The sequence below is a fragment of the Sipha flava genome, unplaced genomic scaffold (assembly GCF_003268045.1).
Source record: "Sipha flava isolate LNK unplaced genomic scaffold, YSA_version1 281_pilon_pilon, whole genome shotgun sequence".
NCBI lineage: Eukaryota > Metazoa > Arthropoda > Insecta > Hemiptera > Aphididae > Sipha > Sipha flava.
In genome coordinates, this window is record NW_020272948.1 from 57,654 (window position 1) to 84,876 (window position 27,223).

General features: G+C 28.4%; 2 protein-coding genes across 3 annotated transcripts in view; one reads left to right on the forward strand and one right to left on the reverse strand.

Annotated features, from left to right (window-relative positions):
• The window catches only part of LOC112685532, a 55,015-nt gene extending 39,880 nt beyond the window's left edge, over positions 1-15,135 (forward strand). Inside the window, exons 2-9 of one of the 2 annotated variants that reach the window (XM_025557450.1) lie at positions 3,182-3,533; positions 7,515-7,760; positions 11,619-11,729; positions 12,313-12,446; positions 12,543-12,693; positions 12,768-13,141; positions 13,225-13,461; positions 13,546-15,135. In XM_025557450.1, coding sequence (XP_025413235.1) covers positions 3,347-3,533; positions 7,515-7,760; positions 11,619-11,729; positions 12,313-12,446; positions 12,543-12,693; positions 12,768-13,141; positions 13,225-13,461; positions 13,546-15,000 — 2,895 coding nt within the window. In that variant the 5' untranslated portion in view covers positions 3,182-3,346 and the 3' untranslated portion in view covers positions 15,001-15,135. Of the gene's footprint in view, positions 1-1,750; positions 3,534-7,514; positions 7,761-11,618; positions 11,730-12,312; positions 12,447-12,542; positions 12,694-12,767; positions 13,142-13,224; positions 13,462-13,545 lie in introns of those variants that run through there. The other variant, XM_025557449.1, reaches the window with a different exon arrangement.
• Positions 3,452-25,957, reverse strand: LOC112685533. The gene is made up of 10 exons (XM_025557451.1): positions 25,051-25,957; positions 24,755-24,957; positions 24,451-24,648; positions 23,994-24,196; positions 23,723-23,919; positions 23,563-23,643; positions 22,400-22,492; positions 17,999-18,218; positions 17,720-17,933; positions 3,452-3,541 (listed from the first exon to the last, which is right to left on the reverse strand). Exons 1-10 carry the CDS (start codon positions 25,115-25,117, stop codon positions 3,530-3,532), a joined length of 1,488 nt encoding a protein of 495 aa, XP_025413236.1. The 5' UTR covers positions 25,118-25,957; the 3' UTR covers positions 3,452-3,529.
• Between the last annotated feature and the right edge of the window lie 1,266 nt (positions 25,958-27,223).

The following is a 27,223-nucleotide window of genomic DNA, read 5'->3' on the forward strand; positions in this document are numbered from 1 at the left end:
TATTATAATAGTTCAACGTAGTCTTTTAGTCTAATTTATAGCGGCGTGTCCTCCATTTATCTCAACATTTTGGGTGAGACCACCCGAGTTGAGGTCAACAGATCCACTGCGTAAAATACTAGTGCTAGTTCCTAGTGCAGCTAATCGAGTGCTCAAACTCGAAGTCGTTTTGAAAATTGTTTACGTTTAAGAAAAAAAAAATCATCCATTATAACACTTTAGCGACTCGCGAGCCGAGACCACGATGTTAAATCTTGGTTTTTTTTTTAATTTTTTACTTAAATATTTCATTGTTTAGTAAATCATCGGTACAATGAGTGCCATAAGACGATTTTATGTGTTTGCATATGTTTATGCGTACCGACAGCAGTTATGCAAAGTTATACAAAGTACGGTCAGATAATTGGGTTCGTAAACTAATCGTTAAGCTAATCGTTAAGCTTTCCGAACGAGATTCATCGACGTGCAAGACACGATTGAACGTTCGCTGTATCAGTTTATTAAATAATTAAAATACATGTACCGACAATGCAGTAAAAATATACAATTGGAAACAATAACTGTTTCATTTCTAGCCATTGTTTCGACCGGAACGGAACATTCAAAGGCGCAATTATCGTGAGGGCCGTTCCAGATAAAAAATAATGAATTTCAGAATTTCGTTTCAAACATTATAGTAGATAATATCTAATCATTGTCAGTATACGAAATAATTATTAAATTTGACAACTCTTGTTATTCAGTGTATTATGGCTTTCGATTGAATTAGGAGACCACAACCATGCCGAGAGAAAAAATCGACACCAACCTCTTATCTACCCGACGCGTTCCACGTGCCCGACTGAACCCACTGTATCTTGAGCCGCGGGTGAGAAGGGTGAAACGGTTTCAGTGGCACGAGGGAAAAGAATCAAAAACTATCTCGACTAAATGCGCGCACTACTGCAGTAGGTTCCTGTTCAGATAAGTGAAACGGCCGAGCGCCACGCATCGTAAGCTGAACGTACCGCTGGGCATCCATTCGAGGAAAGAGTAGGACTTCTCCGCAGCGACTTTCAGGTCATAACTTTAACTTGCAAGCCGCGAAGTAATCTTTTTGCGACACACACACACATACGTGGACGTTCCTTGCTTTTACGCAGTACTGTTTCACTTTTCACTCGCGATAACCGATGGCAGCGTCGGAAGAACAACGTTCATCATCACTAAGCCGCGGATTTTTATGAAATTACACATTTTTATCGAAAGTGAATTTCTCAATTCCGATTAAGAATAAGCACGTTTCATATTTCATCGATATTCACATATTTAGTAGATATTTCCCATTATCATACCATTTCAGGCGCGGATCTAGCCTACTTTAACGGGGGGGGGGATTATAAATAAGTATACATATTTAGATACCTACTGCTAAATACGAGTATATTATATTATATTATATATATATATATATATATATATAGTTATAAATGCAATAGTACATAATGCAATTCCTGATTATTTATAAATTTATAATGAATACTTTTTTTTGGACGGTAAAGACGACTCACTTGAATCCACTGCAATTCGATTTTTATTTTCCTCAGTTGTTCGATCATCATTTTCCACAGTACTTGCACTAGTTGCACTTTTTTTTTAAAAAAAATGTGTAATATCGACATTTTTCCGGCATTTTCGACATTATGTTTTTGTTCAATAAACGAATAAAATGAAATAATTACAGTATAACAACTTACAACTATAATAAAAACGTCACCAATTAAATTAAAAGAATAAATCGTGGTCACTTTTAACGGCGTATTACGAGAAATATAATTTCGATTACTAAGGAAATTATACGTAATACAAGTACGCGAATATATCTACGGGTGTCAAACTAAAGACTAAAGAGTGTCTAATCTAATGTCAACAGTCAACACAACAATTATTACTATTATAGGTACTGCTAGAAATAAACTGATATCTGTATTATAAATATGTATATTTCAGGCAGTCAGGAATAAGGAAGATTTTAATATCTGTAAACAAAATAAACATGGAATCTCATACTATTTTTAGAACAAAATTCTATGAGTCGGTTGGGCTGGCCGGCTGGTGGTTGTCGTCGCTCATACGGTCGCAATAATATTGTTGTTATCGACACTTCATATATTTATGTTATAAAAATAAAAGACGAAAATTTGTGACAATAACAATTAACAATACATTAGAATGGTATAACACAAAATAATGTAATTTAATAGTATAACAAATTAGATACAACACATTTTGATACGGCTGACAGGGGGGAGCTGCCCCTACCACCCCCCTGGATCCACGCCTGTACTATTTCAATTCAGTTTTTATTTAGTTTAAAATTATTATATTGGAATTAAATTAAAAAAGTTATTTCAATTCCTAATTCAGATACTATAATCGCTATTACTTCTGATATTATGTAAAAAAATAAATTGCAAAATAATTTAGCATATACTTCCACAATTTTTTGTTTCTTGGTTAAAATAATAAAAAAATAGAAACATTAAATCTAACAATAATTGAGTATCGCGAAAGTGGAAATGAAATGAAATGAAGTTCAAGGAAAATCCGAAGTTATAATAATAATAAATTAAACTACGTACTCGGTAATACGTTAGATTAATAATCTTATTAATAAAAATGAAAATATTTCAAATTATATTGAAGTAACATCATCCAACATGTAGTATGAAATATGCCCCATTAACTTCGGTCGACGTCGAATACACCTTCAGCCGCTACGAGTTGACTTTAAAATCTAACCGTCGTATATTAAAATCTTTAAATGTATGTTGTATCCAATTGTTTCGAAGAAGACAACAACAAAAACGATTAAACGAATAATTATCGATTAATAATTAAAAATTAATGTAAAATACCGATTTTTTGTTAAATATTTCACGTTTTTTAATACATATTTTAACAAAAAAAAAAGAATATGAATATTTACATATTTTGACTTTTCTATTGTACAAAAATCCGCGCCCTAACCATCACAAATCCATCCCGTTACCGTTCGGTTAGTAATAACGTTCTTCTCGTGCAGACATGCGGCAGTGCTCATTGCGAGCGTCGGGGGAGGAACAGACGACAGGGTAATAATGATCCGTAGCAAGTCACGAAAAATAGTATTGTTACTTTATTGTTGGAAAACGGTTAACAGGTAGCGGCGGTGGCGGAGGAAGACTACGAGCGGTTCGGATGGACGAGTACGACGCGTGCGCCGGCTGCGGCTGAAGAGCAGCGGAAACTCGTCGTCGCGATCGCGGTCGTCGTCAGCAGCGGCTACGGCTGTCCGGCGTGCGCGCGGACAACGAACGTGCGAGTAATGACGTGGTCGTCGCGTTTCCCGTCACCAGTCAAGGCAGCGACGACGACGACGACGACGACGACGACGAAAAATCCGTTGCTGTTGCTGCTGCTGCTTCTGTTGCTGTTCGGAGCGCTGTTGGACGTCGTCTCCACCGCGGTGTCCATCACCCGGCACCATCGCGGCGACGTTTTCGACGTATCAGGTAAACGACTGCAAAACATCAAAGAAATCCGTCATTAAAACCTATCGAAATAGAATTACGATCCGTAACAGGTAAAATAATGTGACGCAATTTCGAACAAATCCTCTGAAACTTCGGCGACCTAGCACTGTTTCCCCGTACATAATACAAGTGTCGTATAAGTCACGGCCACTTTTCGAATCGTACAAATATACTTTTTATTTATTACAGAAACGAAAATATGCCTAGGTTATTGCCTAAGTACTTTATCGGAGTTGTGCGTATAAAAAAATCTTCTAATACATTTTCGCGAAATTCAGACTTCATAATCCGGCAACTGAGTATTTCCCATCACTATTAAAACAAATCGTAATAATATTGGCGAGTTTTCTATTCGTTCCCTACCATAAGTGTTTTACTGGAAAACACGATTTATCATATTGTACGATTATCAGTAATTTGTAAAATATTACAGCACTTTACCCATTACACGGTGATGGTGGTAACATTTGGTGTAGAAAATGTGTGGTACTGAAGATCCAAAACTATGTTCGAATCATTTTCGCGCGCACAAACAGCTTTGGAATTACTCGAATAACATGTTATTTGGACAAGTTTTCATTTGAATAATGGCCCAGCGGCTCTGACAGCGATATTCGTAGTGCCGAAGGCCAATGTTTGCACAGTTTCAGATTATTTTATATGACGTGTTTATAGTTGCATGCGCGAGAGGCAAAAACAAACGATCGAATGAAAAAAAAAACGTACATAATCAATAATATATACATCCGTCTGTAGTCGGTCATGAACCGAGTTATTCGGTTCATTGGCGGCGCAGATGAAGAATAATCAAGTTGTTGCCGTTGAATGAAATCGTAATGACCAACAGATATAATAATTGGTAATTCAGAAATACGGTAATACTAACGCGTGCATACGAGTGCCAACGATCAACGGCAACTGCTTGTTGTGTGGTGTACAATCGTAAAATGATACTTATCGAGGTGTGTCGCGCATGCGGCACAAGAACTGTATGTGTAAACACTGTTAATTATTATTATAAAACACGATAATCGATTGAGAAAACCCCACAGGCATACACACGACGTACCAATAAAATCAATTTAAATTTGTAAGTAAAATTCGTTTACGTTTTCGTCTCATACATTAAAATGTTTAATTTTTTATTTTTTTTGCTATGAAATTATTAAAACATATAAAAACTACATAATATTTCCAACATACACTCGTTTCCGAAAAAAAAACCCGAAGACATCGATCCGTCAAAAATATCAGTTTGATTACAGACGATTTTATTTTTATTTGGTATTGGGTCTTTTTGCGCTCGGTAGTTGCACAAGATTTATACTGTCGTTAAAAATGAGTGGTAAGGACACAACTATGTGACTTGGCACTGAGTTTAGTTCAGTCAACACGTACGAACGTTCAGTAATTTAATATTTATAAATTACTCTTAAAATTTAACTCGATATTTTGACGGGACCAAAATCAATAAGAACAAAATATAATATTGGTGGTTATACATAAATTAATTAATTTATATGTCATATATCAATCATCGTTTCCATAATCACTATAATCTGTACATTTATACTTATATTTATACATTAGGCATAATGTTTTTCGATTCTTTGGTACTGCTTTTTTCATCAACCCCTGTGACGCATAGTTTAAACACTCCGATTTAACTGATTATTTAAATAATCCAAAATGTTAACAAATAAATAACACTAATTAGCTTATAATGTTATCGAAAATGACTTCTAAACTTCAAATATCCTTGTGTATGTATTAATGTACTCGTATACTTAGTTTTTTAGTCTATTTCGTTATTAAATCATTAAACAGTGTTATTGAAGTCAAAATTGCACTAAACACAATAGACAAACAAGGAAAAAAGATAGAAGACAATATTATAAATTACCCGATATCCCGCTATATAAAAAAAAAAATCAATGATAATTGCAACATTGACCGAGACTGATAATTCTTTAAGAACATTTACAAATATTATGTTATTTGAATATGTACAAAAATCTGTCATTGGGTGTTTTGACTGGACCACATATTATTGAGTACATGAATAACACGCCGAACAACTTGCAGCCAGATTAATAATAAAATATTTCACAAACATCTTATCCATTCAAGTAGGCAGCAAAATATGTTAAAAACTAATCATTTAAATAGGATATAGTGTACTAGTGCAATAATTCAAAATTTATAAAAATACAATTTGCATGATTCGGATATACATTACATATTAACAATCTAGAATCATATTTATTCAGATTTCTCATTTGATAAATAGTTTTCTGCGGATTACTATAAAACATACTGTTTTCTTTTCTTTCTTTGATAACTAACATATATTTATTTCATGAGCATAATAATATCAATAAGAAGTGAAGCATAATAAGCCTAATTATTATAAATATAAAACTGTAGTTGACTGTAGCATGCGATCAAATTGTAACAACAGATTAATGGTACAGATCGCAAGAGATTAATCTCAACAAGCTACAGCATTAATTTCATGTCTATATAACACACACTTAAACACCAACATTAACATCATTAATTGAACGGTAACGGCATAAACTATGATACAAGTTGAATGAAAATCAAAAATCGACTGGTATATAAATCGCTTTTGAAACGAGTGTGTTATACATAGTGATTTTATTGAAATAAACAATAAAAAACGTTATACCTGCTCCTATAAAATACAAATCCGTTTAATTGGAATAAATGTATATTGCTGTTTCATTATTATTATTTTTTATTTAATAGCATGAATAATAATTGTACGTTTATAAAATATTACAAGGATAAAAACAAGAACATTCTTCGCACTTGGTTGCGAGCAATGTGAATTGACAGAGAAGTTGATCATGAGATGCATGAGTTCTTGAGGTGCACTGTTATCATAATAATTATGGAAGAAATTATCATCATTATAATCTAAAAATTATTCCAACCGGAGCAGTTTAAATTTCTATTCCCTATTTTTTTTTTTTTTTTTATATATATAATAATCATTAAATATATTTTACCATCAAGAAACTTTAAGTACCAGACCGATTATACGTCCTGCAGTTTTCAACCGATTAACACGTTACTGCACATGGTTATATTACGTATATAGGATTAAAGCGCTTTTACGACCCAAAAGAGAGTATATCGTTGAGTAAAAAAAAATAAAGAGATAAATAACTATAAAACCAGTATCGAGATACTAGGAATACGAAATAAATAAAACGTTCGGAAATGTGTCCTTTTCGTTATGACTTATACGACGTATTTTACATGATGCGTTTGACTCCAACTTATTTCACATACATCTTTGCGCTCTTATTCGTAAAAATAATTTGTACGTCGTCTACAGACTTAAATGTGACAGCGTACGACCACGTTACAAGAATCAAAAAATGCACGTAACGTTTGAATGTTTGCACAAATCACCGTGCCTACATACTACATACATGATAACATTAGCGGTACCGTAGCGAAGAGGAGTTAATAAATAGTTAAAGTGTATCCCCTGCTGCGTGAGTGCATCTTTCTAGTTTTTACCGGTTCAGTTTATTATCGAATTTATTTTGGTATCGACAATGTTTTTTGTCATAATTTCCGTTAGCTGCACGATTATGTACCTACCACATAAAACTTGACTTTTAGTGTATTTACTTATAAATTAACTGTTACAAAACCCACCTTTTGTCAAGTAAAAACCATGTACATCACTTAGACGTATGTTAATTTCATTTCCAGCAACGAAAACAAGAGACGGTTGCGAAAAAATTAGTTAAAAATATTCACAGTCCAATATTGATATACATCCGAATAAATCCAAGTAGTTTTCATTTTTACTGATAGTTTTTTTTTTCTACATTCACGTTGCACTACGTCTTCCGAAAGTGTCTACGCTCTATTATGTACAGACAATTCAATGTCTTATTGTTAATGTTTGTTCAACAGATGTGAAATGTTCAATGGAAACTTGCATCGGTGTGAGCAGCGGTACGGCGTCACAAGTCGACGGCATCAATGGCGGTGGCAGTGGCGGAGTCATGGGCTTGAGCATGGATGACTCTCTGTCGATCGGGAGCAAAGGAAAACCATTTTTCGGAGGTATGGCAGTCAATAGCGGCTGCCGATGCCAGTGCATACAACCCATGCCCGTGTTCAGGGATGATTTGCAAATATGCGTCGATGACCTGCAAGGTGAGTGCATCGTTGAGATTTTCCACCGACTTATCCACCTAACATAGTATATTAAAGTGCACGTCACAACGATAATCGTAATAAGAATTAGTAATAATAATACAGTCACGATTATCAACTAAAATAACGAATCGGAAATTGGTGGTGACAGTATAATGTATTTGTTATCATGTGTACATCGGTCCAGATTGTATAAAAAATTAGTGTAAAAAATATTTGAAATCATTTTTTTTTCACAACGTATATAAACTACGAACATTTATAGTTTAATCTTAAATTAAAAAACTTTTGAGACATTTTAGGAATTTCAACACGAACCAATATATTCAACAAAATACTTTTAACCCCAAAACTGGGCCAGTGTCAATTCTGCTCCATGAATAAAAGCAGCCTTAATGGTATCTAAAAAAAAATTTGATGCGATTTTTGAAAGCGATGCGTTTTTAACAAGTCGAAAAAAACGAAACCAATCGTCGTTAACTGATTAAGATAATACGAACTATATGAAATCGAGAAGATGCTACGCGTTTGGTGGAGTGCAGTAATACGTTAATCTAACGTGGCGATGGTACGATGTACCGTAGTGAAATTCTAAAAAACTTTACGAAACAGTAATGTTAAAACATTTTATAATAGAAATATCGAATATATGATGCATAGTCCAACCCATAAAAAATGAATCCTATCAAGGTTTTCTCACACTTACGCGTTTTCGGTACTTTTTTACAATTCTGCAGCGGTACGTGAATGGAAATGAGTTAATTGCAATTACATACAAATCACTACACATTATTTTATTATAATTTAAATGAACATTTTAATCAAACGCTACTATTGAACATATTGAACGTGTTACATTTATTATACAGGTCGACACAAAACTGGTAAGTACCATAATATAATATATATATTATTTGCTGTCAATAGAAGAAATATTTTAAATATGCGTGCACGCAAATGGATTGAACACTTAAATGTGAAACAGATACCCATGACATACTGAATTATTGACGCGCTGCATTGAGTTTCGTATTTTCGATACTATTGGATGTATACGTAAATTAATATATTATAAATACGATAATGATTACGCGATCGTTATTTGCATACTTTTCAAATACCTATTAATTAACGATATCGCGTAACCGGTCGTCGAAAAATATTTTAGCAGCCAATGTTTATCGCGAGCCGACATAAACGGTCGATACTCGTAAAATACGAGTAACACGAGAACTTAAATAAATACGAACATATTATCATATATTGACTGAGTCGACCATAGCAATAACAACAACAAAAAAGGAAGATTTATTGAATATCGAAGTCAAATATATTCGATGGATACAAAAAAATATACACCTACATTATAATATTATGTACACATCCAAACGACGACAGTGGTGCGTAAATAAACCGTGAAAAATTTGATCGATTGTAAAGAAATCCGTTGAGAAACAATGTACCTCTTTATACGTACAGTATATAAGTACATGGAATATATATAATTAGATACTTATATTATTTAAAAATATAACAATATTAACCTAGTAACACGGATACGATGAATCTAATGTGGTGGTCCAATTGTTACTGATTTATAATCATATAGTCGTTTGAAAATAAGAAGTGCTTTATGCGTTTGAACCGTGGTTAATTTTTTGAAATAATTACTGTAACCAGAAAATTTTTCTCACGACATTTTAATCAAGCACAATATTAATACATAAAACACAAAAATAAATTAAATTACGTTTATATCATTTAATCTGTATATATTATATAAAATATAATAGGATATGCTATGTTTACTTAGAGCGGATTTTTTATATTTTCACTTCAAATGTTCCGGCACTCAACAATTCAATGCTAGTTTGTACAACTTTTCTTTTGGCGGTTTAACTCAAAACTCTAGTCTTACAATTTAAGATTCAATAAAAATTTGAAAACACATAATTTACGATTACAATTTAAATCTATATCATTTTTAAATATATCAAAAATACTACACTTAAATAAGTAAATATACATTAAAGATATCGTGCATGATTGTGAAACGGATATATTCAATTTTTTTTTTCTATTTTTTATAATGAATTATAAGTATTTATATTTTGAATACATTAAAAGAAGCCGAAATATTTTATCCTTGAATATTTATTGTAGTTTATTTATATCTTATCATACTAGCCAATACTTTACCCGGAAGCAGATCTAAGAAGGTTCAGGAGGTCAGCTGACCCATGGATGCACAATATTATTTGTTGATAAAATTACGCTTTTGAAGACTTTATATTTTCTTATTGTGCCAACTATAAGTTGGAGTTGATACTAGATTGGGGCAATAGCTCTAGTTGTCCCCCCCCCCCCAAATGATGCCACTGATTTAACTATGTAGTACAGTAAAACATCTCTGTGCTGGACCCAATGTAAGACGGAAACCTTCATAAAATAAATGTTAATGTTTTCAATGATAATTATGATTAAATTTAAAAATGCATATTATATGATCATATCGGGTTTTTTTGTTGCAAGATAAACATTTATAATCCAGTTTTATCCCTAATAAGTGGCTTCTTGAAATAACCTCACCTCCAGTTCTCTAACTGTGGATCCGCCCTTAGGTGATACACATTTAATATAAATAAACCAAAACCATAACTAAATCAGTTGACACTATTGACCCATAATGCGATTGTATTACAACTATATGGTATTTAAATCAAATTCGTCATGCGTTCCTAACAACTGCTAGTCCTCATTTGGAATTTTTTAAGAATCTATTTTGAAAATGTTATCACACAGTATTGATTCAAGAATTTATTTTTATTTATGAGTAATTAGCCTATGGTATATTTTATAAGACAATTTTCAAAACCAGATTTAATTAAAATTCAAATAAATTTTTTTTCTTTTTCTTTTGTTAAGTGTCAAAAAATGTTACGATACAGCACAAGTGTATAATAATTGATTAAACGCGTATTTAATTGCATTTTTTTTTATGCCTCATTTGGAAAACATGTTCCATTTAAAGATTATTTTAGAATAGTAATAAAAATAAAATAAATTATAATGGTTGGTGTCACACAAACTGTGTGAAAATTTTATCTTCGGCTAATGCATATTAAAGATAGAACTACACAATCAAACATTTAATACAGATGCAAAATATTATATGGATACCAACATGTATTTACGTTTTCTTTAATAATAAAGCTATTATTCTTGTTTTCTGAACAACCTCAATGCAATCATTTATGAAAGAATTTTTATAAACGACGCAATTTATACAAATTTATTATATTAATAATCGGTCGGACGGTCTGCAGAAAGCCGCCGATTGTAAACGGTTAACTGTAGAATTGTAGAAAATAAATTTAATTTAGGTCGTAAAAATAATACATTTAAACATTGCTAGTAATAATCTTGCCTATTTTATTGGCTTGTTTATTATTATTATATGGAGGCTGATGACCTGTTAATCAGAATTTTATTTTTATTTTACCCGAACTAACTAGAAAATAATTTATACACACACATTCATGGAAAAAAAAATCTACCATAACTATTCCATTAAAATCTAAAAGAGTCAAATTCGATAAGTATATGAAATTAAAATGTCTGCATTTTAAAATTACAAAAAAAATAACTGTAATAAGATAAATATTAAATACATATAATTATTAGAGACTGAAATTTTGGAAATTAAATCAATTAATCATACCTAATATAAAATAAATTAAATATTATTAGATGGCAATCGGTGGATTTCACGAAATAACGTTTAAAAGCTCATTAAAAATGCTATAGAGTATAAAGGTCATTATTTAAAATTTATAATAAACATATTGTTGTTCACAGAATGTTCATTGGCTTCATTTGTGTCTGGAACCACGGTACAAAGAATACCTTACGTGTTTCTACCCCTGCAAGGACAAATAGTGTATCCTAGTGCCGAAATTAAAATTGCTGGTATGTATTTCAACTTGAATACTCGAAAATCAATCAAATTATTATAATTTATACTAGTTTTAAACACCAGAAAACTAGGATGAACAAATTAATTATTTAAACAGTTTAACGTTACATGGTCCCAATTAATAATATTTTTTTAAAATACATTTTTTTTTCTTAAAATCAACAACAGCGAGGTTCTATGGGAATCAAACCCGTGCACAGGAATCGTCCAAGGGAGGATTCAACTGACAGTAGATGGAAAGGTTAAAAATATTGAAAAGAAAAGTGCGTCAGATCAAGAAAATTGACATTGTTAGAATATAAATATATGTAAAAAGATCCTCAATGAGAGGGGTTAGAACCTCCATACACCTTTCCACGCACGGACTTGTGGGAATATTATTTCCCATTAAAATACTTCTGCAAAAAACATAATACGATTTAAAGATATTAAAATAATTTTCTATACTCTTAATTTTCATTATAATTTTAAAAATTTTATTCTAATCTATAAATAACCTACTTGTTAATTTCAGGAACCTCAATTTTTTTAATACAAGAACTATTTTTTTTTCAAACAAAAGATATTGTTTTGCAGGTATGCAGTATCCTATTTGTGCTATTTCAAAAGCAAAATATTTAACCCGAAGTGGTTGGGTTAATTTTAAAAATCAATCAGATTTCGAAATTCCTTTCCAAATACACCGAGAAAATGGACACATAATGTTACTAGTAATTTATTTAATTTTCAATAAATATTTTTAATTCACTTGAATTAATTTTATAACTTTCAAATATAGTTTCAAATTTAAACTATTTTTTTTTTAGTGGTTAGGAGATTTGCAATCAAGGGCCAACATAGAAGGTCGTTTAGTGTTGATCGAAATGATTTGCAAAGAGACATTACCCCAAGATTATGACAACAATTTTCATCAAGCCATAACACCTTGTCTTTCATTTAGAATAGCAGGAACTCCAAGTAATAAAAATATTACAATTGTATATTAAAATATATATATTTAACATTTAACTAAATGTTATAATATATTGTAGGTGTAAAAGAAGTACTGTTTTCGGCTGATATTCGAACTTTGGATAATGCTCCTGGTTCTGGACTAACCATTAGTGAACTAATAGCTGTAGCGATTTGTTCTATTTTGTTAGGACTTATGTATGTAGCATCGATTTTGTTATACTTGCATGTTCGAAAAGGTCGACCTAAAGGACGTAATGGGGATACAGAAGCGTTTAAAAATCCATTGATGTCAAACAGTATTACTGAAGAAGGTATTGTGAAAAACAATCCACTTTTGCAACACAGTTACAATGATAATGAAGCATATGAATCGGATGAAGACAGAAACTATAGTAGAAGTCCACAAGGAGAACCAACAATGGATATGATTGAGAATAATAATAATAATATTGTAAGTAAAATATATGAAAGAAACAAATAAATAAACATAATAAAATTAATAAAAAAAAAATGTACGTTTGGTATTTATTACAGCGAAATTTAACTACTGCTATTGTACATCCCATTCAGTCGTACAATTCATGTATTAGTCATTCGATGTATTATTCGGATTCAAATTCAATAGAAAAACATCCAGAAGAGGACATTTCAATAGTAGAAACATTGGATAGCAAAGAAGATCGACCAGATAACATAAGATCAATAGTGTGTGCCAATCCAAGAAAAAAACTTTACTTTAATCCGGACTACTTTGAACTTGAATTATTGATGGTAAAAAAAATACACCATTCAAATTAATTAAATAAGTAGTAAAAATTTACACAGTTAATTACAATAATACTGATTAATTTTCAGGCTCCTCCACCAGCAGCATTAGAATTTTTAGAAAAAATTCGCGAAGTAATACAAGAAGCAAAAAGAAAAATAACAATGAAAAAATTTTCACCAAATCTCAATATAATACTAGAAGAAGTTAACGAAGATACAGATGAACCACTGAATTCTTGCGATAAATGCAAAACTCATTTAAAAAAAAAATCAGCTACGATACAAAAATGGTTGTTGGATGTGCCAACAGAAGTTACCAAGCCTAAGAAAAAACAAGCTCCTTGCACTCCAGTTGAATTAGGATCACTAGAAAAAGTCAATAATATCTTAAGTAATGATAGAGAATCGATACAAAAAATGAATGAAAAAAAATTGAATACTGATATTGAAAATAAAGAAGAAAACAAAGAAGAAAAAAAAGAAAAAATAGAAGAAGTAGACGAAGATGACGGAGAAGAAAGTACAAATATAGAGTGTGATAGTCTAGAAAGATCAATGAATTATAGGCAGAAAAGTGGATATCATACACCATCTGAATATGGGGATGTTAGACCAGATTTAAGTCCAGTGTTAAGCAATTCTGCGTTACCGATGGAAGAAGAACTTACAGTTCAAACAACATACACATATGATACTATCACGAAAAAAGAAAATTATTATGAACATATATCTGGTCCAGATTGCGTGCGAGAAAAACCAAAGAAGGAAATCCTACCTGACATTTTGAATAGATCTTCTGAACGTTACAATTTAGTGAGCGAAGTTTATGTAAACGATAATTTCAATACAAGTATGTCGCCTAATAACTCGCTAGATAAAAAGATTAAAAAGAAGAGTCCTGGTCAGATAACCATCGAAGTTGAAGACTGTCCAGACAATTATCCAATAGAGGAGGATTCAGATAGTTTCGAGCCAGATACATTAGATAGAAATTGTACAAAAATCAAACCAAAATTGAAAACTGTATATTCTTCAGATTCACTAGAACAATCAAGCAGTCCCAAAACAATTAGCAATGGATTTGGTAGCTTATTAGAAATTTATGAGGCCAAGAATGTTATGGCTGATGTTCAAAAAAGATGGAATATGAACCAAACAGAGGCCAAATACTTGAAACCTGATCCAAAACACTGCCGTAGGCAAAGATGCCCATCACCCTTATCAGAACCAAAGCCTTCAAAAAACGCATGTGTCAGAAGCACTAGCAACTACGGAGTCAAGCAAATAGATTGTATCCGTTCACCACATAACCGGCAAACCAACGAGATCATGGCTGGTGCTTCTGACAAACAAGCAGTCAAAAGTTTGCCGACTGATCAAACAAAGTATGAGGACTCCGGATATCTTAGTACTGAATCTAATGAATCTTACTGCAAAGTAGTGGCTAATAGTTTAGACACTGATGAATCTGGAGCAGAAAGTATAGATACAGATTTTAAATTTTTTAAAACGCGTACAGATCATAACTTCTACGATTGGTAATGATTATTTATTATCCAAAGATATTTTTCAATTTGCCTATTAATTTTTAATGTAAAGTATATAAATATAAGCACCAAAAATTAGATTTACTTGTAAATGATAAAGTCCAAAATAATGCATAGTCAATTGCAGACTTTTTTTTCACGATTTAGATCATTCCAATTTTAATGAATCTTTTTATCAAAATTTTAATTTTTGAAAATTATATTAAATTTATTTATGTTAATTACAAATACATTTTTTTTACTATATAACACTTTAAATAATTAGATTATGATTATATTTTATTAAAAGGTAATTTATTGAGATAGTAATTTCAAGAAATTTACAAAAAAAATTTAAACTTGATATTAAAGCTCTTAAACCAATAACTTATATATTACTAATAAATTTAATAAATAAGAAATTTTTAAGATAATAATTTAGAAGCAAAAATAAATGTTAAAAAATATACAATGGATGAACTATAAAAAAATATCTTTTTTCGGTAATTTAAAAAAATCATTAAACCGTTTTAGTAAACTAATTTTCAAAAATCAAAAAAAAAAAAAAAATAGAACAATTTAGATTAAAAATTTTTAAAATTAATAAAATTATAATTTATAACTTTCTAAATTATATTTATTTATGAAATAATTAAATACTTGCTTAAAAAAAATTGTATACTTCAAAAATGATTAACATAATAGGTATACAAAATAAAACTACTGTATATACATTTAGTATAGATCTTTAAATACCTTTTGTAAGTTAAAAAAAAATGTGGAAATATTTTTTCATATAAGGCTGGATTGAGTGCAATTATATTTATAATATATTTTATAAGCTTCATTATATAGATGTAGTCTTACAAATTATTTATAAATATCAGTTTATATTCAGATATTATGAAATATACATATTTGAATTATTGTAGATTTTATTGTAGGCAAAGATTTTTTTGAAGAATTATATGAATTTCAAAAGTTCAAAACATAACTAATAAAAAGTTTAATTAAAAATGATAAGACTATTAAAATGAAGTAACTATTTTTATAATTTTCTTTTAATCAGTTTTAAAAATATATCGATTACTAATCCAAAATAAAATGATGTGATACATTACACATATTATTTCTAATATTAAAAATGAAGTCCTTAAATCATAATAAATTATGAAAGTTAAACAAATGTGTATAAATATATAAACAAAATATATTATTCAATCATTTAACAGAATACATTAGTTATAACCATAATTATTATGAATGAACTAAATTAAATACAAATAATATATACTTTTAAACGTCCCTCTATAGTTTCATATAAAAAAAAATTACATGAAAGGCTTATCTTACATAAATTATAGGTTATAAATTGTTAAAGAATGATACTTAAGTTAATAAGTAAATAAACTTGATCATTAAATGCAATACATTCATCTTATCTATGCAAATCTAATAAATAAGGCAGTTTATGTACATATTTATATATGTAAATTGTGTTGATTAATTTAATATATTTTATAATTGGTAAGGAAAATGACTGACTTATACTTTTAAGTTCGTATTTATAAATAATTAATTTAGACTAAAAACTAATTTATAATTTTTATCTTCATAAAAAAAAAAATAATGTAAAAGATAAAATATATAATTTTAACTTCCAACAATCATTTTTGTATAATAATTCAAACAATTATTATAAGATAACAATGTTACTAAAAAAAAACTGCAGAACACAATTTTTTATTTTATCTCGTTTAAAATAAACCGTATAAAGTATGTATAGTGTATACATTATTATAAAAATTGTTTTATTTCCTTGCAACTTTCAGATTATATAGAAATAATATACATTTACAAAATCCACTTATGTTCTTAATATGTTTTTATAATCATTTACTCAACAAATTAATATTAATTCATAAGAAAATATACTGTTCATTAGAAAATTGATAAATTATTTAATACATCTACATATATATTTACATAAAAGAAACTAAATATTTTCAGTAAATTGGACTACATAACAAGGTTATGTCAATTGGTATATATTATATTCATCAGTGATAGGCTCCAAAACCACAAACATTATTTTTAAAAACTATACAACATTCAGTAATATCATAAAATAACATGAAAGTATTATGTTGTATGTTCATAGTTAACTAATAAGTAAAAAGTCTCATGTAAAAACATTTTACAATATATTTGTATATTTATATTTATTTAATTTATACATAAACGTGATAAGCCAGGGCTATAATGCATGTGTAGTATTTAAATTATACATTTTATTGGTATTTTTAATTATTGTTAAGTTTTTAATTTTTATCACTTATACAGTTTTATTTAAATTTTGATATTGTAAATAAATTGAATTTGATCTTTTTATCTATATAATATAGCTGATGAATTGAATACAGCAAAAACTACACTGAACTGCAATGTATAACATATATAGTACCTATACTACTATCATTATTACTAAAATATTTAATATATTACAATTTATAATATATTAATATAATAAATGTAGTATAATATTAATACTATTGAAATTATGAAGTAGTTATTTCATTAAATTTAATATTAATATTGATAATAAAAAAAAATCAATTGTTGTTAATTATTTACATATTAAACATTATCAAAACAATAAACTATAATAATGAGTATCGTAAATAGGACTTATCATATTTCAATAGAATAAGTATTTTATAATTAAATATGCTTACTAATTTAGACCGAGTACTATTCCATTGTTTCCTTGGTATCATTATTTGTCCATCCAAATACTCCATAAATACTTTCCGAAGTTCCCTTAAATCTTGCAAAATAGCATCAAAATTTAAATATGTTGGTATTTTTTTATTCAAACAATTTATAATAGCATGATCAGGTAACATCGTAGAAAGCACTTGAATAAATGTCTTTGTGTACACCATAGAGCTACAGATAAATTAATATCTAATTAAATACATTATATAAAATAATATAAGTAGTGGTAAACACACTCAGAAAATACTTCAAGTATATACTCCACTGGTGATACTGGATTCAAATGGCATACAATAGTTCTTAACCATGACAAAGAGCTGTGCACAAACCATTCATGTTTTGTACTAAACTTAAAGTTGTTTATCATTACACTTTTTAAATCTTGATAACATACAGTACATTTAATTTGATAACGAGATAATAGTTTAGAACAATGTAAGACCACTAAATCTTCAACTATATAAATATATATATATATAAAAAAAAAAAACATTTTTAAAATAAAAAAAATATTTAATGCAACTATAGTACAGCCAGAAAAAAGTGAATCGCGATCTTCAAATGGCTACGGGCAGTTATTCATCAAGTTTACTCCAATTATTTCCCCCCATAAAATATTTTCAAACAGTGATTAACAACAATTTTATTGTATAAATTTCATTTTAATAAAAATGATAAATAAAACATCAAATGCTTACAGAATGTCGACTATATTGAACTCTACATAAAATATGCATCAACTGTAATTTGTCCACTAAACATAAAACCCCTGAGTATGAAAAAAATGGCATGTAGGCATGTAGCAATTATCGCTCACATTTTGCTGGCTATATTAACTTTTCATAAATTCTATAAATTTTATTTAAATTTATAATGTTGAAACAATTATTAATCTTAAAGTATGTGATTTAAAATAGTTATTAAATAATTTCTCAAAGTAAAGTATTTTTTTAATTAAATGTATATACAGTGTGATCACGATAAGTGGAAATACTCAATAACTTAATGTAGGTTTCATATATTTCAATTCTGCTTTTTTGGCTTACTAATAAACATTATTATACACATGTTCAGATAATTAGACTATTTTTGCCACAATTAATTTCGAGCATTCACACAAAAACTTTTTTTTTTTTAATGACATGACCTATTTTTAACCATAAATTATTTTTTATATGAATTTTAGTGGTTGAATTTCTTTTCTAAGTTAAAAATTGGTAGAGTTATAGCAACTTGATATTATGTTGTTTGCAGGTTAAATATATAATAACAGATTATAAAATACATAATTAATAATAATATATACGTAATAAAAATAAAAATAACTACCTAATCCAATTTATGAAATACCTGTTTACCTATTTTGTTTATTTTTATCAAAATTATCTCAGTAATTGTATTACAATTAATATCATATTTGCATAAGTACTAGTTATAAATTAAATTAATGAATTTTTCACAGTTGATATTGTTCTGCAGTAAGTGTCACTAGTGGCAGTAACTAATAAGAAATAAAATTGATATTTTGTAGTTTTTAAACAGATTTAATACTTATCTATTAATTATTATCAGGGCTTAAAACGCTTCCTAATAAAGTTGGTAGTCAGCTCCGGTATGAGCCGAAAATTTTTTAAAATCGGTAACCGTTTATCGTTTAATTTTGATGTTATGGTAACCAGAAACCGTTTCTTTATAGCTGGATACGCACTACACCGTTCCGTATCGTGTCTTCTAAAATAATTATCTCTGATTGGCTGAACCATATTGTTACAACAAGGTCTATCGTATAATAATTCACAAGTTACCTCACTAACCATAAGATACCGTGAAATTGATTCTATCCAACTTTTGAGCGTGTGGTTACCGATTTAAATAGAAATAATTTAATATTCTATCACGATGTAGTGTGAACCCGGTTTAAGGGTTTCAAAAACTATAATAACCTATAATAACTATAATAACCGTTAAGCCGGGTTCACACTACACCGTGATGTGTATTTTACCAGCTCGTGTGCTTTGAAAATGTGTGATACCAATATATATCATATGGTGATGCTATCCAATTATGGTTACATATTTTCGCAGTTTTATTATTAGATATGAAATATTTTCATAAGTTTCAATAAATAATAACTCATGAATATTAAATTATATAGTAGAAATTATGTATTATATTATTATCAGGGCTCCAAACTTAATGTACTTAAAAAGTACTAAATATGCATGCACTTATGTGCTTAAAAGAGTTCAAATATGCTTTAAAATATGCACTTAATTTTTTTAACACAAAAATGTTCATAAATAAAGATATTTTATTAAATATACTCGTACATAACGGTACAAATATTGTTAGTATATTATACTAAGTTAAACATAATTTCTAGGTATAAATATATAAGATAAAATATAAAATAAATAGTTTCAAATTTTAAATTTTCTTTCAAAATGTTCCCATTAGGTTTTTCATAGTGTCATGAAAATAATTTCAAAGTTACTTAGCAATAAATTGAATAGCCCAATAAAATCATGCAAATGCAACATCTTCAGAGCCCTTTGTTATTATGAATACTATAATCATAGGGTATTAAATTATTACTATTAAAATCGGTAACCACACGCTCAAAAGTTGGATAAAATCAACTTCACGGTATCTTAAGGTTAGTGAGGTTACTTGTGAATTATTATGGGTATACCTTGATGTAAAAATATGGTTCAGCCAATCAGAGATAATTATTTTGGAAGACACGAAACAGCACGGTGTAGTGTGAACCTAGTTTTAATCGTTTAAAAGCCAATGATAAGGTTTTTTGGTAATTGGTTACCGGTTAAAACCGGTTTTTAAAAATCATATTTTTCATTTTTAATCATATTTTTAAAAGTTTATTTAGGCGATTCGTGGGTTGATAATATAACTTTTATTATTACAAAATCAAAAACTTAATATGCTTTAATTTGGTCGATTTCACTCAATTTCAATATTTATTTTTTCAAAATGCATTAAAGTTTAAAACATATTATGATGAATATAATGATAATGAAAAAACTAAATTGTATAAAAAAAATGTATTGTTATAATTTTCTTATTTATAACGGTAAAAAACTGAAATTAAATATAATAATTTTCTAAGATGACACTAAGATTGATAACATTGCCACAAAACTTTTTGGTTATATTGAATAAAATACAGTACCCCAAAACCAGGATGAGCAGATATTAAAACATCATAAATATTAAATAGACTAAGTCTCTATTCCACCAACTATTTCGTAATAGGAATCAGCGCGCCACGACGACGTTTATGACGGTATTTATAATGTATAGTTATACCTATATATATATATATATGATATTCACAACAAATAAGCAATACTCGATGGCCATTAATTGGGGAAAAATATTTAAAAATAACTAGAAAATTAAATTCAACTATTATTATGACATAATTCAAGTATTAATACCACGAAAAAACAGTTAATTATTTTGGTCAGGAATAGGTTTTAGTTATAAAAACCGGGATTAAAAATACGAGGTAATTACTTTGATGTTAATATTTAGATATTTACCTAGATTACCGTTAACCAATAACCGCTTCCGGCATTTCAAAACTAAAAGTGGTTATTGGTTTTCGATTCTCAAATTTAAGGTTTTATACCGTTTTTCGTTACAAACTGGTTACCGGTTTTAAGTCCTGGTTATTATAGATAATAATTCAGAAAAAGTTGACATGCAATTATATATTGGGATTGTCAAAAGAATACACGTCGTGCCCAAGAAACTTATGCTCTTCGTTATATGAGTAACTATTATTTTATTACAATTACTGAGATAATTTTGATAAAGATAAACAAAATAGGTAAACAGGTATTTCAGAAATTGGGATGAGGTAGTTATTTTTTATTTTTATTATTACGTATTTATTACTATTAATTATGTATTTTATAATCTGTTATACCCGTGAAAATAACATAAAATCAAGATGCTATAACTCGGTCAATTTTTAACTTAAAAAAAAATTCAATCAATAAAATTCATTAAAAAATACAGAAAAAAATAATTTGTGGTCAAAAATAGGTCATGTAATTTTAAAAAAAATAGTTTTTATACGTATGCGCGAAATTATTCATGGCAAAAATAGTCTTATTATCTGAAAATGTGTATAATGTTTATTAGTAAGTCAAAAAAGCGGAATTGAATTATATGAAGCCTGCACAAAGTTATTGAGTGTTTCCAATTATTGTGATCACACAGTACATATATTACAAATATAGTATAGTACCTATACTTCTTTTCAAAAGAGAACATACCGCTTGCGCGACTGGTTTTGGTTCGGCGGCGCGCATCCCCCACCAGTTGTTCAATGTTTCTACCTAAGCAACGCCGGTCAGATAACTATTAATTGTAAATAAGGTTATTGGAATTAGGCGTATACTCGTTGGCAAACTTTGATCGGCGACCGTCGTGCGCGATCGATGTCTCGTTTCAATGAAAGTGAGAGAAATTGGCCTCGGGACGGTTGACAGCCGTCAGTCTACATGCGCGAAAGCGGTATGTACTCTTTTGAAAAGAGATATATATTATACTCAATAATACATTTAAAAAGTAAATAAAAAAAAGTTCAAGTAATTTTTGCACTTACGATAAACACTATTTTTAACAAATGAATCAAATTCTTTATCCAAAAATAAGTTTGCAGTAACAATAATTTCATCTGTACTAATGTATTGTATTCCTAAAATAAAAAATGAGTAAAAAAAGATTATATTCTAAAATATACATGAAAATCAATTTTTTTTTATTCTACTTAGCGAAAATCATAAGTTTAAATTTAACAACTAGTATAATTTATTACCAGGGATATGAATTTAATGCATTTGTATATTTTTTTCGCTATTTTGCACAAGGAAATAGATTCGGCCAAAATTTGAGTAATAATATTTATGAACTAAAAACAAAATCTTATTTTGAATACTTTTGTATATTTAGAAAATATAGCATATAAATGTATATTTTTACGAATTCTTTATTTTCATGATTTTTTTATATTTTGGTCAAATTTATAATTTTATCTACCAATCTGACATGGAATTAATAAATAGTTTTTATAATGATTTTTTATTTCAATAAAAATATAGGTAATTAATTTATGCATACATATTTATACATAAAGAATTATTATTTAATTTTTCAGTGCATTGTGACTATATTAAAATATATTTAGTATAAACATATAGTAATATTAATGAGCATAAATTATTACCTAATATAATTATTATTGTTCTGATATCTACAAATCCATAGTCCATATTTATTTATATAAATTCATATTTTACAATTTAGAAATATAAAATAGGTCTCCCTATAATAACAATTTAGTCACGGGGTTTTTCATTATACGTAATTAAGAATTTTTTTTTTTTTGTAAATCATTTTTAAATATTAATTTCAATACTTCTTTTTTTATTAAAAACATTATTTTGGAATTTTTACTGTACAGTTTTGCATATTTTTCAATTTTTCAATTCATATTTTAAGGGGACTGGATGATCAATTTTTGGTCAAAAATACAGCTTACGACTTCAATCACTACTCTAAGTAAGATGTTCCAATATCAATTTTTAAAATAGATTTGGATTATTCATCTAATTATCTATGCTTCAATAGTCTTTTTTTATTTATTTTATTTTTTAAATTAAGAAAATTAATTCTATTTATTATATTTTTCCTATTTTTAGTGTATAAATGCATGGATATTTAACGCTTTTTAAGTGCAATAAATTCACAGGCTTGCTTATTACTTACTATCAAAATTGTCATGACTGATATACACTATACTATTTATAGAATATGGAAGTGATTTACTGCTCCAATTATCAATCACACCTAAATAATAAATTATTAAAAAAATATATTAATTGGGTTATTCACAAACTAATTATAATTTTACAAACACAATTATTACTTGCAACTATGATTGAACTATTAGCATTTATCTTGAAAATACTTTTTTCGATGTTAGATGACATGCTATTATTATCATCACAACTATGAAAATTAAAAACATTTTTGGTTTTCTCAACTGTCCAACATTTTACACAAAATTCTGACCAAATTTTTTTATTGTTCTCTATAAGTATTGTATTAAAATTTGATATCAACCTATTATAACATAAATTAATTATTTAAACACAGTATTTTAAGTAAAAACTAAAGAAATTACAATTTAATTTTACAATTTTGAAGTATTTTGAAGAGTAAATCCATATACAAGATTTTTATTGGATAATTTTAACCAAGAATTCTTTGCAATTATATTTGAAGACAATTTAAAATCAGAAGTATCATCATTGCTGGATACTTGTGTCATGGCATTTATGAAACATTTGGATTTTTGTGATAGTTTAAACTGTTCTGTATCATATAATATTTTTAATTGCTATAAAATACAAAATCAATATTTATACTTTAAAACAAATCATTTTTGTTAAGATTTTTTTTCTAAACATTCTAATAAAAATAAAATAAAAAATTCTAGAATTAACCGTTATTTCTATCATTTAATTATTATTAATTTATAATTTTAAGTTTAAAATAATTTAGATAATTCTATAAAAATATATTTCATGCACTATAATTTAAGCCAATTATAAAATTATATTATTTAATAAAACTTGCAATATTGTATTTTACTTGTAATTTTTTTAGACAAAAAGTGTATACAACTGATGTTTCTTGAAATTGATTAAATTTAGAAGTACTTTGATCCTTATTTTCAATAATATCTGAGCATTCAAAACCTTTGTCAGTTCTCATATAAAGTTGAGGTGATCCTGAATTACTATGATCACTAATAACTATTTCATATACATTAACATATGTTTTTATAATCTAAAAAACATAAAATTAAATTAAAGTTAGATTATTAAAGTGTTTTTATAGTTTAAAATTGATATAAGCAAATTTAAATTCCTCAAAATTATTGTATTATACAGACCTCAAGACTAGTTCCTTCTTTAACTATGATAACTTTTTCGTCTCCGTGTAAAACATAATAAACTTCAATATTTTGCTCATATTCGACAAAGGGTTCTAAATGTTTGACTTCGACATCAACGTTACACTTTTTCATCAAACAACCTTTATAAAAAGTCAACAGCTTCTTATCAATTGTACAGATCACTGTGTCACAATCGTTGCCTGAAAAGAATTTGAAAATAAAAACAAACAGAAAACCAATACAAAATATTGATTATTCACGGTTAACTGAACGCTATTGGAATACAATCTTACTCATTCCTTTGATGGCAATGGTCGCAATGCTTCTGTAAGATTCAGGAATTTTCAATAACAAACTCATTGCGAATGAACCAATTTTACTATAGATGAATGTTGATATACGATACCGGAGCACAACACGTTACATCGGTTGACGTCCAAGCACTTTTTTATTACTACCTACTTAAATGTCATTGGATTATTAAATTTTGTTATTATTTTCATATAGTCTGAGGTCCAAGTGGCTTTTCGTTCATGGACACTATAGTATAACGCACCAGTACGAACTTTGCCAGTTAACTTCGTACGTGATAAGAACGTAGTATTCCGGACGAGCGTGGTGTGCGTAGCAACGAAATCACTCACGTTGGGAGAACACAACGTTCTGTGATAGCATAATTCCACTGATAAGCGTAATCTTTAAAAAATAACTTCGTGTGGCGGTTACACTATGTTGGGATTAAAGACTTCTAACGACTAACAAATGCAACCACAACTTTGAAAGAGAAGAGGTTTATTTTATTAAATCAAACAAATAAAGAATAATAAGAGCACGAATAACACGAGTACGAAAAACAGGAGTATGACCGTTGACAAAAACGCGACCAAAAAAAAAGAGAAAAAAATTTGTTTTATTTTTGATAAGAGGTATGACGCGCGGTACAACATAACCAGTCGTGGAACAAACCGCGACTGGTCATGGTGTAACCGCGGTCAGCAGTATCTGTGGGACGAACGTCGCCACATTCATAACGTTTTCGGAATTATCGATTTAGAAATTCCGTATTTTTATTTCGTAAATGTAAACACGATAGATAAAAATGGTGTAAAATAAGACGTAATTAAAGATTATTCATGGAAAGTGGATGATAAGCTGTTGGAGAACAGAAATCAGAGTTGGGCAAAAACAAATCAAAATAATGAATAAAAAATAAAAGCCTGAATAACTAATTTATTTATGAATAAAGAATAATTTTTTATTCTGAATAAAGAATAAAATTATTCTGAATAGTTTTATTCGTTAATAAAACAATTATTCAGAATAAATTTGTTCGTTAAAATCATGAATGATATTAAATATAATAAGTATAATTTATTTATTTTTGTCAATTATTATGCATATTAATATGTATTACCTTTATATATATAATTTAAGTCTAAATAATAAGTATATTATCACTATACATCGTTATTTTGGATTTAAATTTCTTATTTATATGATTATAGGGAATAACGAATAACTAAATAATGAATAAAATATAGTAAATAAAAATCTCCAAATAATGAATAACGAATAATAATACAAATTAAAATAATGAATACAAATAAAAATCAATAATAAAATTAAGAATAATTCATTGAAGAATAATTTTTTATTCAAATAATCAATCGAATAATATTTTATTCGACCAATGCCCAATTCTGCCAGAAATTTACCTACTCAATGAGAAACATGTGGAGTCGGTGTAGGCAACGCCGGCGTTACCTTTTGCGAGGCCCAGGGCAAATCTTATTTTACCCACAGCAATAGCCACCTATAACCCTGTAGGCCGCAATTAAATGCGATATAATTAATAATAAAAAAATAATAAATACACCAAAACTTATTTTATAATGGTAATTAATTCTGTTTAAAATGTTTACTCCAAATTTTTTTGTATGGGAGCAAAATACTCGTACAAATATAATTTTATATGTGACCTGCAAATTCGTAATGTAGTTCCAAAGTGGCCCGCAAAATAATTTGGGTTGGCCATCCCTGCTCTATGGTATCCGCCGTCGGGTTTCCGACATATAATTCGACCCATAGATAAGAATATTTGATCTTCCTATAGTGGTTTTTTTTTGTACCACAAAAAATAACATTTTTTTTGAATAACACGTATTTTATTTTAATTTAAATTATAAGGATAATGATTTTTTATGCCAGTAAACAAAAATGTCGGGGGGGGGTCCAGACCCCATGGACCCCTCTGGATACATGTCCGTAAATAATTACAAAAGTGATAATTTTAGCATGATTGTCATTCGCCACGAGCTCAATATAATGAGAACAACTTACATGAATGCAGAAGACAACAAATAATTCTAAATTCTTATTTTTTAGTGTAAATTAAAATGTATAATAAAAAATACCTGTGAATATATAATAAATAAAATTAATTATATATTTTAATTTTATTGAAAT